The sequence below is a fragment of the Homarus americanus genome, unplaced genomic scaffold, assembly GCF_018991925.1.
Source record: "Homarus americanus isolate GMGI-L3 unplaced genomic scaffold, GMGI_Hamer_2.0 scaffold52832, whole genome shotgun sequence".
Taxonomy (NCBI): domain Eukaryota; kingdom Metazoa; phylum Arthropoda; class Malacostraca; order Decapoda; family Nephropidae; genus Homarus; species Homarus americanus.
This window is the reverse complement of record NW_024713379.1, coordinates 1-14,680: the sequence shown is the minus strand read 5'-3', so window position 1 is coordinate 14,680 and position 14,680 is coordinate 1. Positions and strand designations below refer to the sequence as shown.

The 14,680-nt window shown below is 37.5% G+C and overlaps 1 protein-coding gene across 2 annotated transcripts; it reads right to left on the bottom strand.

Annotated features, from left to right (window-relative positions):
• Positions 1–292: 292 nt before the first annotated feature.
• LOC121871896 (ectopic P granules protein 5 homolog) lies at positions 293–12,973 on the bottom strand (the record flags this gene model as incomplete). 2 transcript variants are annotated; one of them, XM_042374492.1, is given in 5 exon segments in its annotated part: positions 293–649; positions 2,645–2,808; positions 5,817–6,053; positions 9,045–9,222; positions 12,830–12,973. In XM_042374492.1, coding segments are annotated over 5 exon segments (964 nt in total), but the record flags the coding sequence as incomplete, so codon positions are not given.
• Positions 12,974–14,680: the final 1,707 nt, after the last annotated feature.

The following is a 14,680-nucleotide window of genomic DNA, read 5'->3' as shown; positions in this document are numbered from 1 at the left end:
TATATGATAAGATAAGTTAGCCTGTGCTAAGACTTCAACATAGACTACTGAAAGCGCATTGTAAGGTAATTTAGACTTCAACATAGACTACTGAAAGCGCATTGTAAGGTAATTTAGCCTATTGTAAGTTGGTGAGCTTCATTTGCTGAAGGAACTGCACAACTTTTCATTACTAATTGGTACATATTTTACATTACCATTGTTTACTGGCAGTAAATGGTAATTATTTTTCATGTCTGAAGCTAAAAGTTGCTCCTCGCCCTTCCCATCATGCACGGGTTCAACCTAACAAAACTATTACGCATGTATAGGACGACCCCCAATTTTTGGCCCAAAAATTTGGTCTTAAAAGCTCGAACTATACACGAGTATATACGGTACCTAAAGGATACTTTGCCCTGTAAAGGGTTAAACCCCTAGTACGACCCCTGAAAGCGTCGGTGCAAATGTAACGAAAAGTGTAAGTAACCAGATCGGTAGACACCTTAACTGAGGATCTAGGATTTCCTCTTCATCTTCTGGTTCCAGTCTTAAGCAAGATTCATGATGTTCCACAGCACTTGCAACTTTCTTTTTGATCTTTCCAAGGAATGCTGAATTGACTAGCCCCTGATAGAACCGAGAGACCACACTACTGCATTCATATTGCCTGCAAAAAAATCCTGAAGGATAAAGCAAAGATGCAAGAAACCTGATAAGTTACCTTTTTAACATCATCAATAATAACTTTACCGTGCATTTACTGGCAATTCGCATTTAAAGGCGTTCCCGTGCCACTGCGAACGTTTGTTGGCATTGAAGTCCAGCCGGTGCTGGTCTCATGTGACGCCTTAAATTTCTACTTTCTTAGCATCAATTATGGCCTCTTAATGACCTGAAAACCCTACTGGAGTTGCTAGTGACTAAAATAAGAACAATGTGCAGAAGGTTGAAATATTACAGAAACTAGACTGTGGAGCGTCTGCTCGTCAACTTTGTGATCTCTATGGTGTTTGTTCCTCAACAATTTATGATTTAAAGAAGCAGAAAGATAAACTCCTGAAGCACTATGTGGAGAGTGACACAAAGGGAATGGAAAACTGTAAGCACATGAAATCAGGGAATCACAAAAATTTCGAAAAATGCTCGGTGCAATGGTGTCGTCAGATATGCCCTCCCGCCCATACAGGTACAGTGATCCCTCGGTTAACGAGTTACCTTCCATAAGATTCTTAACTTTGGTTAACGAGCAATCCCTCGATTAACGAGTTTTTTACAAGCCGACCTCAACATGTTTTCGCTTGCATTTGGCGGTCCACCAGCTGTAGTATTAGTCCGCCAATACAGTAATCAGTTTTAGGGCTTAAATTCCTTACTATTTTAGTAAATATCAATAAGTTTATACTATTCAATAATTTTAAAAGTTTAATATTAATATTTTTTAGTCATTTTAACAATTATTCAACATAATTGAAGGTAAAGAAACTAGTTTCGGGCACGCCATCCAGCCTGTTAACACACAAACAGACAATAGTCTCTCTCTCTCTTTTCAGTGGAGGTAACATATTGCTTGAGACTCTCTTCAACTAAATGCTTTTTATCTGTGTTTCCAAGCAAATTATTGGTCATTTTGAAATTTATTTGACATATTGACAATATATAATGCAAAGCAGTATTGATTTAAAGAAAATAATCTTGAATTACACCAAGAGAACTAAAATTTTATGGGTGAAATGGTGCCATGGGGTGACTTCTCTTCCACCCCAATGCCTTCTCTTCTCCCTTCTCCTCCATCCCCATTCTAATTCCCATCATCACCATCATCATCCAGGAGCCTTCTACATACACACCTCAAAGTAAGTGTGCTTTTTTACATTTTTTGTTGAATTTAGGCAATTTTCTGTGAGCTGGAACCAATTACCCAAAAACTCATTGAAACAAATGGTTTCGGTTAACGAGTTTTTCGGTTAACGAGCAACATGCTGGAACGGATTGTGCTCGTTAACCGAGGGACCACTGTACTTCGATTTAACGGAACAGTCCAGGTCCCGTCAATGCCAGTAAACTGAGGTTCAACCTGTATATCTTGTATATCTTACCAGTTTGGCAAATATATTCTTCTGTAACACTTGAAGCAATTTTTACTTCACATTTCTTGACCACTTTCTACATACTATGACCATTAACCTACACATTATTATAGGATCAGGCTTGTCTACACCCTCACTTCTCATTGTTTTTGATCACAGTAAGTTCATATCAAGTTGTCTTTTAAAAAACAGATCTCTAACACTTCTCTCTCTTCTTTAGACCATAGCATCATGTGTACTTTTGGATATCTTTGTGTTGGAAGTAAGTATACTGTTGCTTACATAATACTATATAGTATCTCTTTTGGACCAACTAATATCTTCTTTATCTGTCTGGAAGACTTACATCTATTATATGAAGGGAAGCTTTCACTCTCATAGCCAGTTTTTATATCTAACTACTTGATATTTTGTTAAACATTTACTGTATGTCACAATTTCTTATCATATAATCTACAGTGCATTTCAACAGAGGACTTTTCATTGCATTACAATGATCCTAACAAGACTCACAACAAAATATCAAACTTAAGGTGGGATTCTTGATTTACAGATGTATAATAGTGAGGACTAACCCAGGTTGTGGAGGAACATGAGCTAGGTGTAGTGTGAAGTACATCTTTAATGTGACTGGGAGGGCAGGATGGTCAGCTGGAAAGTCCACTACTTGCTGACCCCAACGGTAAATGCTCAGCAGACTGGAGGAGATTGGCCCAAGGCCTAGATCATCGCTTACTTTCTGGAAATAGCATAAAGGCCATATCTAATTAATGTCCTTTCTATCTACAGTACTGTATGTACAGTACATGTAAAGCTTAGTTGGGTATGCAGACTCATTGACACACACACATATCAGTTGCTAAACATCCCCACAATATATATAAGTTTTAAGGCAGTGCCCTCACTGCAAGTGGCCTTGAGCAAAATTCATTTGTCACCAAGCATCTGTGTCAGGCAGTTCTGTACCTTGATAAGTCAGTGCTACCCTATCTCATGCAATAATAGTATATACTGTATAAGCTAGAGTTCAAAATCAATCTCTTTTTCTTGGTAATTTCATCATCATTCCTGTTTATTACCCTTTAATTAAAATGACACCTAAATATAATGCATGTTAAGTAGGTGGCCATTAGGTAAATCATGTAAATAATTATAATTATTGTACTTATGATTCTTTGGCTTCATTAATTATTATTGCTTCTACACTTATTTGATTTATTAATACAGTATTCTTATTCAATTTCATGTATTTTATCACAAGAAAATGTATAGCTTCTTGGAATACAATGGTCCCTCGGTTAATGAATGGTTCGATTCACGAAATTTCGGTTAACGAGTTAGCTCCCATAAGGATTTTCAGTTCGATTAACGAAATCTTTACGACAAACACGTTTCGTTGTGCACATCAGCTGATCGGCTAGTCCGCCAATACAGTAATTGGTTCTATGTTTACATTAGTTTCCAGTGAAGTAAATATCAAGAAAATTGGTCTCCTGAATATTTCTGCATTTTTTATATTAAAATTATTGGTCATTCTGAAATTTGGTTAACATACAGTATTGATAATATATACAGTACAGGAAACAGTTTTTGTGCACCCATCAGCTGATTGAATCACCCAATAACACTTCTCAGTTTAACTTTGTTTACAGTGGAGTGAACATCGATTTTGTTGGTCTCTTGAATATTTTTTGCATTTTTACATTAAAGTTATTGGTCATTTTGAAATTTAGTTAACATATTGATAATATACGGAGCAAAAATTATAATGAAACATGAAGAACGCATTAGAACCAATGCACTCTGTAAGGAATATGGCACGTCATCATCAACTGCCTCTACATTCAGCTGTTTGATATGTACAGTATAGTCTCGGTTTACGCGGTCAATTAAACCCGTAGAGGTCCATGTAAAACGAGAAACGCGAAAACGAAATAACAGAACATATGGGATTAATTGAAATAGAAACTGTGCCGACCCCCAGACTATGCCTTTTCCGACACAATACGTACGTTAAAGTAAAAATAACATCTTAATTTTATGATGGTATGCACACACAATTAATATTTAAGAGAAATATCAATAATATTAGGTTTTTTAACACTTACATTAGTAGAAGAGATGGCTGGGCACACGGGGATGGGGGTTGGTTCCGAGGCAGAGGACAGATTATTGGTCCTCACCTGTATCACTTGTATCACTATCCACCACAGAGGCTTGCAGGGCCTCTTTGTCAAACCCCTCAAAGTCCATATCCTCACTATCACTGACCTGGTCTGGCTGTGGTGGGTGGCGGGTGAAGAACTCGGTAATGTTTTGTTGATTGGGCGACCTAGTGCACACCCTGCCCACACCGCTTCCCGCGTAAATGATGGAATGTACCGCATAACTAATAATTGCCGGTCTGGCCAGGTGCCGCGTAAATGACCAACCGTGTATAGGAAATCCACGTAAATCGAGACTATACTGTATACAAAGCTGCTGGTAATACGACATACACACCTCAAAGTAAGTTAAAATACAGTATTCTATTGCACATAAGGGCGAGATGAAGGAAGGACTTTGAAAATAGCAATTAAATGCCAGGTAGCGACGTGTCCTCCTCATATTACTTATTAAGTAATTATTAGATGTTTTAATTGCCTGTACAGTACTGTATGTTGGCCTGGCGAATTAGCTAGGAATTAACATACCTAGGTTGCATTTGCTGAAGTCGCATTAGAGCTATATCACAAAAACTGGTTTTTAGAAAAAAACGGCTTTTTTATTTATTATTGTACAGTATACTGTATAGTACAGTACTGTATTTCGTTTATATTTAATATTTTGTTAATTCTATTACCAGTAAACAGTACTTTGAAATAATAGATTTGGTTAACGAAATTATCGGTTAACGAACGACTCTGTGGAACAAGTTGTGTTTGTTAACCGAGGAACCACTGTATATAGTGTCCAAGAACATTTTCTCTTTAATTCTATTCAGTATTCCCATAAGATAATAAATTTGTCAAATGCCATTTTCCAAGAATGTAACTCCCACATCTGACAAGGGTAGACTATACTGTACAGTATTAAAAAGAATTGACTTAAAAGTAGCTTGATTTTATTAAAGTGGTGTAATCACATACTACACTGCTTTTATTAAAAAAATAAAAAATAAATAAAACAAGTGAGTAGAATGAAATATGAAAAGAACAATTAACTCAGAAAAAAGTGAAGGAAGAAAGCAAGAGGCAATACTGAAATGTAGGAAAAAAAGAATTGCCAACACAATAATGGGAAGGAAAGTAAAAAGATTAATAAGGTGTATTACAGTACAGGTTCATCTAAAACCTTCTGAAAAACTTGTATTGTATTACTGAAACACTTTGGTCTGTAACCCTCCAGTCCAGCAAGATAATCTTCAATGACCAGTCTCTGAAAGAAATTCTGAATAGAACACCTACCCATTATCCATAAATTTGAACAACAGATGCTGGATACATCTAGATAATAAATGAATAGTTTCCACTGTAGATATCTCAAACAATTCAAAGATATAAAGTAAATTTACTACCATATCTCCTACAGTGTGTGTGTGTGGCTTTTGGTTTCTGAATTGGGAAAAGATGGTAAGATAGGGTACATTGATAGTTAGCTTCATAATAATTTTAATCTGTTAAAAATATAATCTACTGATAATTTATTTGAGCACTGTACTTCACATTTTCGGCAATTCAACTGCAACCAAAATACCAGACATCTTACCTTAAGAGCTTCTTCAAGTGTAGTTTGTGGCTTAGCAAATAATTCTATTAAGAGGTTCTTCCAGAGCCCTGAGGATAACTCCTGCTGTGTCTCTAGCATGAGGACAGCCACCGTGAACCACGGGAACTGTGGGGCAGAAGGCCGTACCAGCAAGGAGTGAGGGGCTGTAGTTCCTGCTGTTAACCAAGACAGCAAACCAATCACACCTCCCCCACCACTTTGTTGACATTCAGAGCTCTGGAACACATTTCAAATAGTTATTATAACACTGAATACTGAACCTTGAAAATATTCAAAGAAGGCAGTACATTTAATACAGTTCTGTACCATCTATAGATTAGATGTGAAAGTCAGTCTATATCAGCATTGTTCCATCATCCTTTATTTGTCAAAATTATTTTATTTTGTACATCTAATTTCCCTTCTACAAATTTTTTTTACATATAGTACTGGACATTTATTTAATTATTCATCATCTCAAATATTTACATATCCTTTTACAGGGGTCCTCACTATAAGTGGTTAAAAGGGACCAGAAAAAAGCCACTGATTATGAAACCATTTATAAACAGGAGTCAATTCCCCCCAAAATTAATAGGGTCTAATTAGGACCATCACAATGTAAGTGACGCTCCTAAAGTTAAATTAGGTATCTTTTAACAGCCATTTTAAAGTGAATTACAAACAAAAATTTTGCCTGTGTACTGACGTTGGGACTCGAAAATACGTAATTTGACAAAATTTTGGTACGACTGAGGCAGGTCGTAAGTGCGGGTGGTCGTAAGTCGGGGAGGAGCTTAGACATCATGCTGAAAGTCTCTCAGAAGTCTCGGAAAGGAAGTGGTGTGGGGGAGAAAGTCAAAAGAGTGCGGCTGTCAATTGGAAAAAATTTTGAGAAAAAAAAAAAATCCTAGTTTAAGGTAAGCTATGAATAATGTTTCTATGTACATATCATGTGACTGAGGTGTCTCCGTAGGTGTGAGCGTATTAACGGAATTAATCTCGGGTTAGTGAGTTCAATAAATCGAGTGAAAAATAAAGGATTCCGTTAAATCGAGAGTATACTGGACATAAAAGTCGTTTGGGATTGGTCTGTTGATGGGGCGCAAGCAACCTAACCATGGACTCGTGCACTCATTTCAATGAAAGTGGTTCACTGAGAATTGCTCGTCACTTTTCTTAGGACGTGTAACTTCTAATTCCACATCCATCCCATAGCTACTGCGCTTCCTTTTAGCCACTACACCACCTTGCTTTGGTTTGGAACTGATGGCTACAAAAATAGTCCACCAGAGACAACAAAGTTGTTAATTATAGTTCTTGGAGCACTTCAAAATAATGCCTGTGGACACAGGCAGTACTGAGCATGAATAGTGTGGGTGAGAAGGATGACTTTTAAGAGAAGGGGAGACGGGCGGGAATTTCAATCGGTCAATCACTTGTTCCCCCAAAGACTGACGGATTTCAGCCTTAGAATCCTCTTAACTGTAGGGACTTTATACGTGTAGGTCCACAATTATTTGACCACTTATAACGAGAACCCCATATATGACAGGAAACACTCTATGGGGCAACTATTAAAATACAACGAAGGAGTAAGAATATTTTTTTTAAGTACAGCTCCTCCCCAACTTACGACGGGGTTAGGGACCCAAATCCAGGTCGTAAGTCGAAAATGCTTAAATAATACATAGAAAATCTAAAATGGGCTTCTCTTTTTCTTCTCAGCACCACAAAACTTTCACTTTTAAGCTTGCCAGCCATTTTAAAGTGAATTACAAACGAAAATTTTGTCTGTGTACTGAAGTTGAGACTCGATAACACGTAATTTGACAAAATTTTGGTACGACTGAGGCAGGTCGTAAGTGCGGGTGGTCGTAAGTCGAGTAGGTCGTAAGTCGGGGAGGAGATTATGAGCTGGATTTTCAAATGATTTCTGCGTGTATTGTACTATTAATGATTACATATACTGTAACAGCTGACATCGCAATTAGTCTTAAGAGAGTACTGTACTGTATATGAATTTCTCTACAAATTGGCAAAGATCCACTAATAGTGTGAGTGAATGATAATCAAGGTTCTAATCAAGAATTATGAGTAAGTCAAAAAAATTTCAAATTTTAGTAAATTAAGGTCAGGAATTTCTGGATAAAATACTGTATATGAAATCTAAAAAATATGGATCACTGCCATCCTGACTACAAATTACTGGTACTGCTCCTTCTTAATCAAAAAGACCTACTTCCATGCAGAAATTAAACAAAATACTGAACAATTAAGAATAAAAAAAAATCAAAGTCATCTTCATTTCCTGCTGGTCTGCTAAGGAAATAATATTGTGACTTAGACGTATCATTTTTATTGACAATACACAGAATTTTGTGAAACCTCTGTATTTGTTGTGATTTTGATTTATGTTCTTGAGGGAAAACTCAAGTACTGTGGACAGTTGGATGGAACTCTTTTATATATCCCAGCAATTTTTTTGGAGTGGGAGAGATTAAAACTTGACTGTCACTATATGTGATAAGATTACAATGAAAAGTGTGAAATTTCCTCTTATAATGAAGTGAGATGCCCTACAACTTCAAAGTTCTGTAATTTACAACATATACATATAGGAGTGATTCGATTTATGAAACAGATACATTCTTGAGAAACCTTTCATAAATTGAAGCCATTGTTTCCATTGACTACCATTATATAAATGGGAGTTAAGTTTCTACGAAAAATAAAATGTCCCCAAATGTAAAAATGTAATTTTTTTTTTGTGGGAAACAATACTTTCCAAGCTTATGTGTATTACATGCTTTACACACAATTTTTATATACTGGTAGATAACCAAACAAAATAAACTAAGATTAATTTTGCTAATTGTGAATTATGTACTTCATATACACTACTGTACAGAAATAACAGCAGTGCATGAGATTGAAAATATGATACTGCTCAATATCAACTTGAATTACCTGGTCTAAATAACAAAGAATAAAGTATAAGACTCAAATATCTGATGGTGGGATTTAAAACACTACTCAGCAGTTCTTGAGTTAGTCTTTTTATGAAGAAGTTGATGCAGGAGGGATGTATGGACCGTTGACACAAAAGTTTACCAAGTCTTTCACTCCAGGAGAATTATTTTTAACTTAAAAAAATAATAAGTTCCAGTGTTGTCTCCTTTACTAAAAGGACTTTATATAAAATAATACTTAAATCTCATGAATTACTTTCATGACTTCGGAGAATCCTCTTATAACTTCTTGCCAGCAAGCCGGGTGTGTGAATGACTGTTGACAAATGGTATCCAGTAAAAAGAGTACAGAGCTGTCATGTACCCACTCTGGGATACCTATAAGAAGCTGCAGCCAAAATCGAACTGCAGATCCACCAGATGAAAGATTGTACCTGAAAATATGATACTTAATTCATTAAAAGGACGGTAATGTACCTTGGTCATGGTGAACATCAAGAGTACAAGGCTAAATTATTTTCCAAACTGACCTCAAAGTAATATGTAATGACAAATTCCTCAAATGCAAATTAATAAATATTGATGCATTGTAAAGAACTCTCCAATAGCTGGATTGGATCTCGAGCCTTCCGGGAAATTCCGCGAAAACTCACCCCGTTCCAGGAATGTAAACATGTTTCTGAAGATGAAATCATGCACATTTTCTGGAATAATCTCTCCATTCCAGGTATGGGAATGAGTTTCTCAGGATGGAATCACACACATTTCCCGGATAAAATACGAGCATGAGAAAAAATTTCTGGGACTTCCGAAAGATTGCATCATGCTCTGATACTTCTGCATGTTTCAGATGCGTGGGTGGCTAACCAGTTGGGTAACTTGGGCTGCAGGCTTGTAGCCTGCGACTGGCTAATGCTGTCATGTGATTGCATGGGATGCCTTTGATAGGCTGATGCTTATCCCAGCTTGGTTCATAGTTCGCTGCCATTGTACAAGGTTGTTCCAACGCTCGCTGTTGTTTTTGCATAAATTTGCATTGTGCAGTATGTACTGTACATTACTCTACCAAGACACAGTCAACCGAGAATACAGTATTAAAGCAGTATTAAGAAATAAACAGTGATTACTGTGTACAGTATACTTTACTGTAATTTATCATTGTTAGTGTAAGCACCGTACATACAGTACCGAGCATAGCAGAGTGGAGAGTGGTTGTGTACTGTTGCCTCATGTGTAGTGTTTGTGTGTACAGTACTGTAATTTGTTGTACATGTACAATGTTGAGAGATACAGAGAAACCCAGGGCACCAAGGAGTTGAGGAGAGGCCTTATGAAAAGACTGCCCTTTCAGGAGAAATTGGACTTTCTCAATAAACTTGAGAAAAATGTGTAGGTGAAAGTGTTGATGCAGGAGGTGGATGGGGGTATGTCAACCATCCACGATGTGAAACATGCCAAGCAAAAGTTCAGGAGGCAAGAACAGAAAGTTATGCTAGGTGCAGGTGAGGAAAGTAGCCTCACCCATATTCATATAAACACCTTAAAATATGACAAAGTAGAGCTGAAATATATAACTGGTACAGTACAAGCAGCATTGAGCCATTGGTGTTCCTATTCACACCATTGAGCTCCATGATGCCACTCAGCAATTTTCTACACTGCTGGATATGCCCAATTTCCATGGGAGCTTTGGGTGACTACAAGTTTTACAGGCAGCATGGGATCAGCAGCAAGTGAGTGGCTGGTAAGAGTGCTAGTGCTTATGTGGCACCAACTCATCCATGACGATGACATCAAGAAGTACGAAATGTATATACAGTGTGGTTGAGACAGATTTCTATTGGAAGTCCCTGCCAAACAACACTGTGGCATTCCGGCAGGAGAGCAGTACCCCTGGACTCAAGGCCAGCGAGCAGCAACTGTCAGTGCTGTTCTGTGCCAATGCTGCTAGCTTCCACAAAATTACACCAATAATGGTGGGAAATACATAGAGGTCAAGAGTGCTGCACAATTCAATGGATAGCCTTCCTGTGTCCTGGTGTGGCAACAAAAAAGCCTGGTTCACCCAGGAAATATTTGAAGGCTGGTTCCACCATGTATTCATTTGAGTACATGCTGTCAGACAATTACATTCCTAGGCGAGAGGTCAAAGCTTTGCTCATCCTTGACAATGTGCCTGCTTACCCTCAGGGCATCATTCTAGCCTGTAAGCTACACTGCAGGTGCATCCTCATAAATGACATTCTGGTGGTGGAACCAGTGCCAAAGAGGGGAGAAAGACACCAGGGGACTAGAGACACTGAAGAACATCAAGGACTACAACATCCGAGATGCAGTGTTCAACCTGAAGGCAGCTTGGGACAAGATCATGGAGATGACACACAGGAATGTGTAGAAGAGGCTCCTGAATGGTGGTGGTTGCGTTGCCGCCGCAGAAGCTATTTTACTGCAGGGGGATGCAGACTTTGAGGGCTTCGAAGTGGGAGAGGCCTACACACTTTTCTATGACAATGGTGACATTGCTGTGACCATGGAGGATGTGAGAGAGTGGCTGCAGGTGGATGCCAACAATCCTGGCTATGGTGCCCTCACCCAGGAGGAAATATACAAAGGTGTCATCAGATCCTACGGAGAAGGACAGGAGGAGGATAAGGACGACAGAGAGGAAAACTAGAGGAAAGTACCACCACCAGTCTCAGAGAGGTGAGGACATACCTAGATGGCCTCCTGAATTTTATGGCCACCACTGACATCCTCTGCCTCCTCCCCTTTTACCAGAACACATGCCTCTTCATCACCTTGTCCATCAACACTACTACATGCCTGGTCATCACCACGACCCAACACTTTGTCGGCGATGGAAGACATTTGTCACTCTTGATTTGCCTCTCTGCTTCATGGAGGGAGAGGAGAGCAACAGTATATGATCAGCTGCCACATAATTGGTACAGGACAAAGTAGGCCATCCTATATCATCATATCAACATTTGGCCTGCCTGCATCACAAAAACAAGACGACGGCATCTGCTGGTGAGTAGAGTATACTATCGTACAATACAGTAGTAGAATACATTATTTTGTTTTATTTACAATATATTGTACGTGTACAGTAGTGTTTGCGTAAATAAATACCCGTGTGGCGTGTGTCTCTCCATGCAAGATGCGTAGTCAAGATTTTCAGAATACTTTCCCCAGCACCCGGAAACATTCCAGGGATGTGCAATAAAATCTGTCCATGCGAGCTGTGTAGTTTAGACTGACATTTTGAGATATAGAAAATTTTCAAGGATTTGTAGCCCTGTGAGAACTTGGCAAATTTTTTTTTCAAGCCTAGCTCTCACAGACTTCGAGTAAGCTATGGGTATAAGACGTACAATGAAACCTCATTAATTCAAATTAATTGCAAATTTCAAAGCATAAAGTCTTACTACATAGTAAAAATATGGCAAATTGACAGATGTAATGAAACAAACAATATTAACCTGTAAAACACAAATACATAAAGATGATTGTGTATTTAAATACAACCTTATCTTTAATTCTAAAGGGCTCCTAAAGGTAGTGGAGAGTCAGATAAGGTAAGTACAGTAGTGTGGGGCAGTTGATTTAATACTATCACAAACTACAGTACTGTATTACTAAATTATTTACACTGCACACTAATTTTGAGTCACTATCTCAAAGATTTACACTTAAACACTTAGAGTTCTTGATCACAAACATCAGATTGTAAAATCTGAGGAGGAGGTTCCGGAGAAAGTGCAGTAACAGCACTGAGATCTGACACACCACTATGTCTAGAACCAAGGTGGAAAGAAGTAGAAGGCCCAGGAATCGACACATAGCTCACCATGTGATATGGATTAAGCAACATCTGGATCATCTGCATACAGATTAACGAGGTTTCACTGTATACCAATCGACAAAAAATAGAAAATAGAAAATGAGACCCGTCTCTAATTTGCACATTTGGCACTTACGCCCCTGTTTAGGAGACCGCATTACCTCATATATACTGTACATTATATATCACAAGCATACCTTGAGTAATTTCTGATGTGATATACAATCATGGCAGCAAGTAAGCTGAGAATCTTGCCTGGGAAATTGGAGGCCACAAGACTCTTTGCCATAGTTATATATGTCTGGTCTGCAGTCAAACACTTTTGTATGGCAAGCATAAACCTGAAGAGACACTGATATTAGTAACATGTCTTCAGAAATATAGATAAATCATTAAGTACTATGGGAATTATGAAAACTAATATAGGGATAAAAAGGATATGGAATATACCAGTGGAGTAAAGGAGTCCTCAAGAAAATGCTATTTGTGGGGTTAGGTGCCACGGACCCCTGTGAATAGTATTAGCAGCCATCATATTGTATGTGAGAGTCACCCATAAACACAACCATAAATGGTATTTCAGTATGTTTTTCTTTAAATACACGTACAGTGGTGAAAGGCATAAATAAAACCATGAAATCATACAATATACTATACAGTAAGCATAAAATAAGAAAAATGAAGAGCAAAGGGAATTAAAATATGTATTTGTGAAGGAGTAGGGCGGGTGGTTGAGCTGAACCCAATGGATATTTCCCACCCCTTTATAAGAACAGTATGCAATTTTACTAAAATTCCCATATTCTTTAGGTTCCTTTGGTGCCAGATTAATGAAATATTATCATAAAATAATAAATTTTGTATATATATTTTTGTAATGGTGTCACCCTGAGGATGATTATAAGAAAGGAAGGAACTGTTTATGTAATACAGAAATAATTTATTTGTATCTCAAAACAAATATTTTTTCTATTTTATTACTTTATTTTTTTAGGGAATGAATCGCAAATAATCAAAATTGCGAACTGTAAAACTGCAAATGGCAAGGGTTTACTGTATACTGTACGTGTATCATAAAATGGATGTGAGACTGGTGAAGGGGGAAGGATCACAACATAAGAGATGGATCACATACAGTACAAGACTTGTAAATATATAAAATTATGTTATTGGTGCAAGTCAAACGTAATTAATAAACATTAAGCAAATTTTGAGATGAACCGTGCAGGAAAATCAAAATGTAGAGATAAAAATTTCATAGACAAATCAACAATGTGAATTAATTCCACCATACATATCTCAAACAAAACATGTGGAGGTTCATACTTTCTCTATTGTATCAGGAACAGGGAGATAAAGCATGTTATTCCTAAGCCTCACACTATGGATTTAAAGGCAGTTTAAAGAAATTTTTTTAGTACAAGAGTAAATAATTATAATTTTAGCAACACAGCACAACCTCGAGAATCCAGAAAGCATAGAACAAAGCCCTTTCTGGATTAATGATTGTTCCAAATGTCAGAGCAGTTATCTAAAATAAGTACAATACAGTTCTTTGGCAGCTCCACCTTCAGGTACAAAATTTGAGGTAAACAGTGAATACATATTTCCTGGATGATCCGTATCCATTTACAGTCGACCCTCGTTAATTCGGACCCCTTTAATCCGGATTTCGGAGAATTCGGACAAAATCTGAACTTTTTTTTTTTTTAAGATTTGTTGGAATATTACCTACGCAGACCTAAAGCTAAAATGCTGGTCCACCCACTGCTGGGATAAAACACCAGCGTCTTTTTGGTCAAATGTAACATCTCCACCACTAGTGGGGAGGATGCAACTTTTAGCTTCAGACATGAAAAATATTTACATTTACTGCCAGTAAACAATGGAAACGTAAAATTTGTACCAATTAGTAATGAAAAGTTGTGCAGTTCCTTCAGCAAATGAAGCTCACCAACTTACAATAGGTTAAATTACCTTACAAAGTGTTTTCAGTAGTCTATGTTGAAGTTCTTAGCACAGGCTAACTTATCATATCATATACGGTA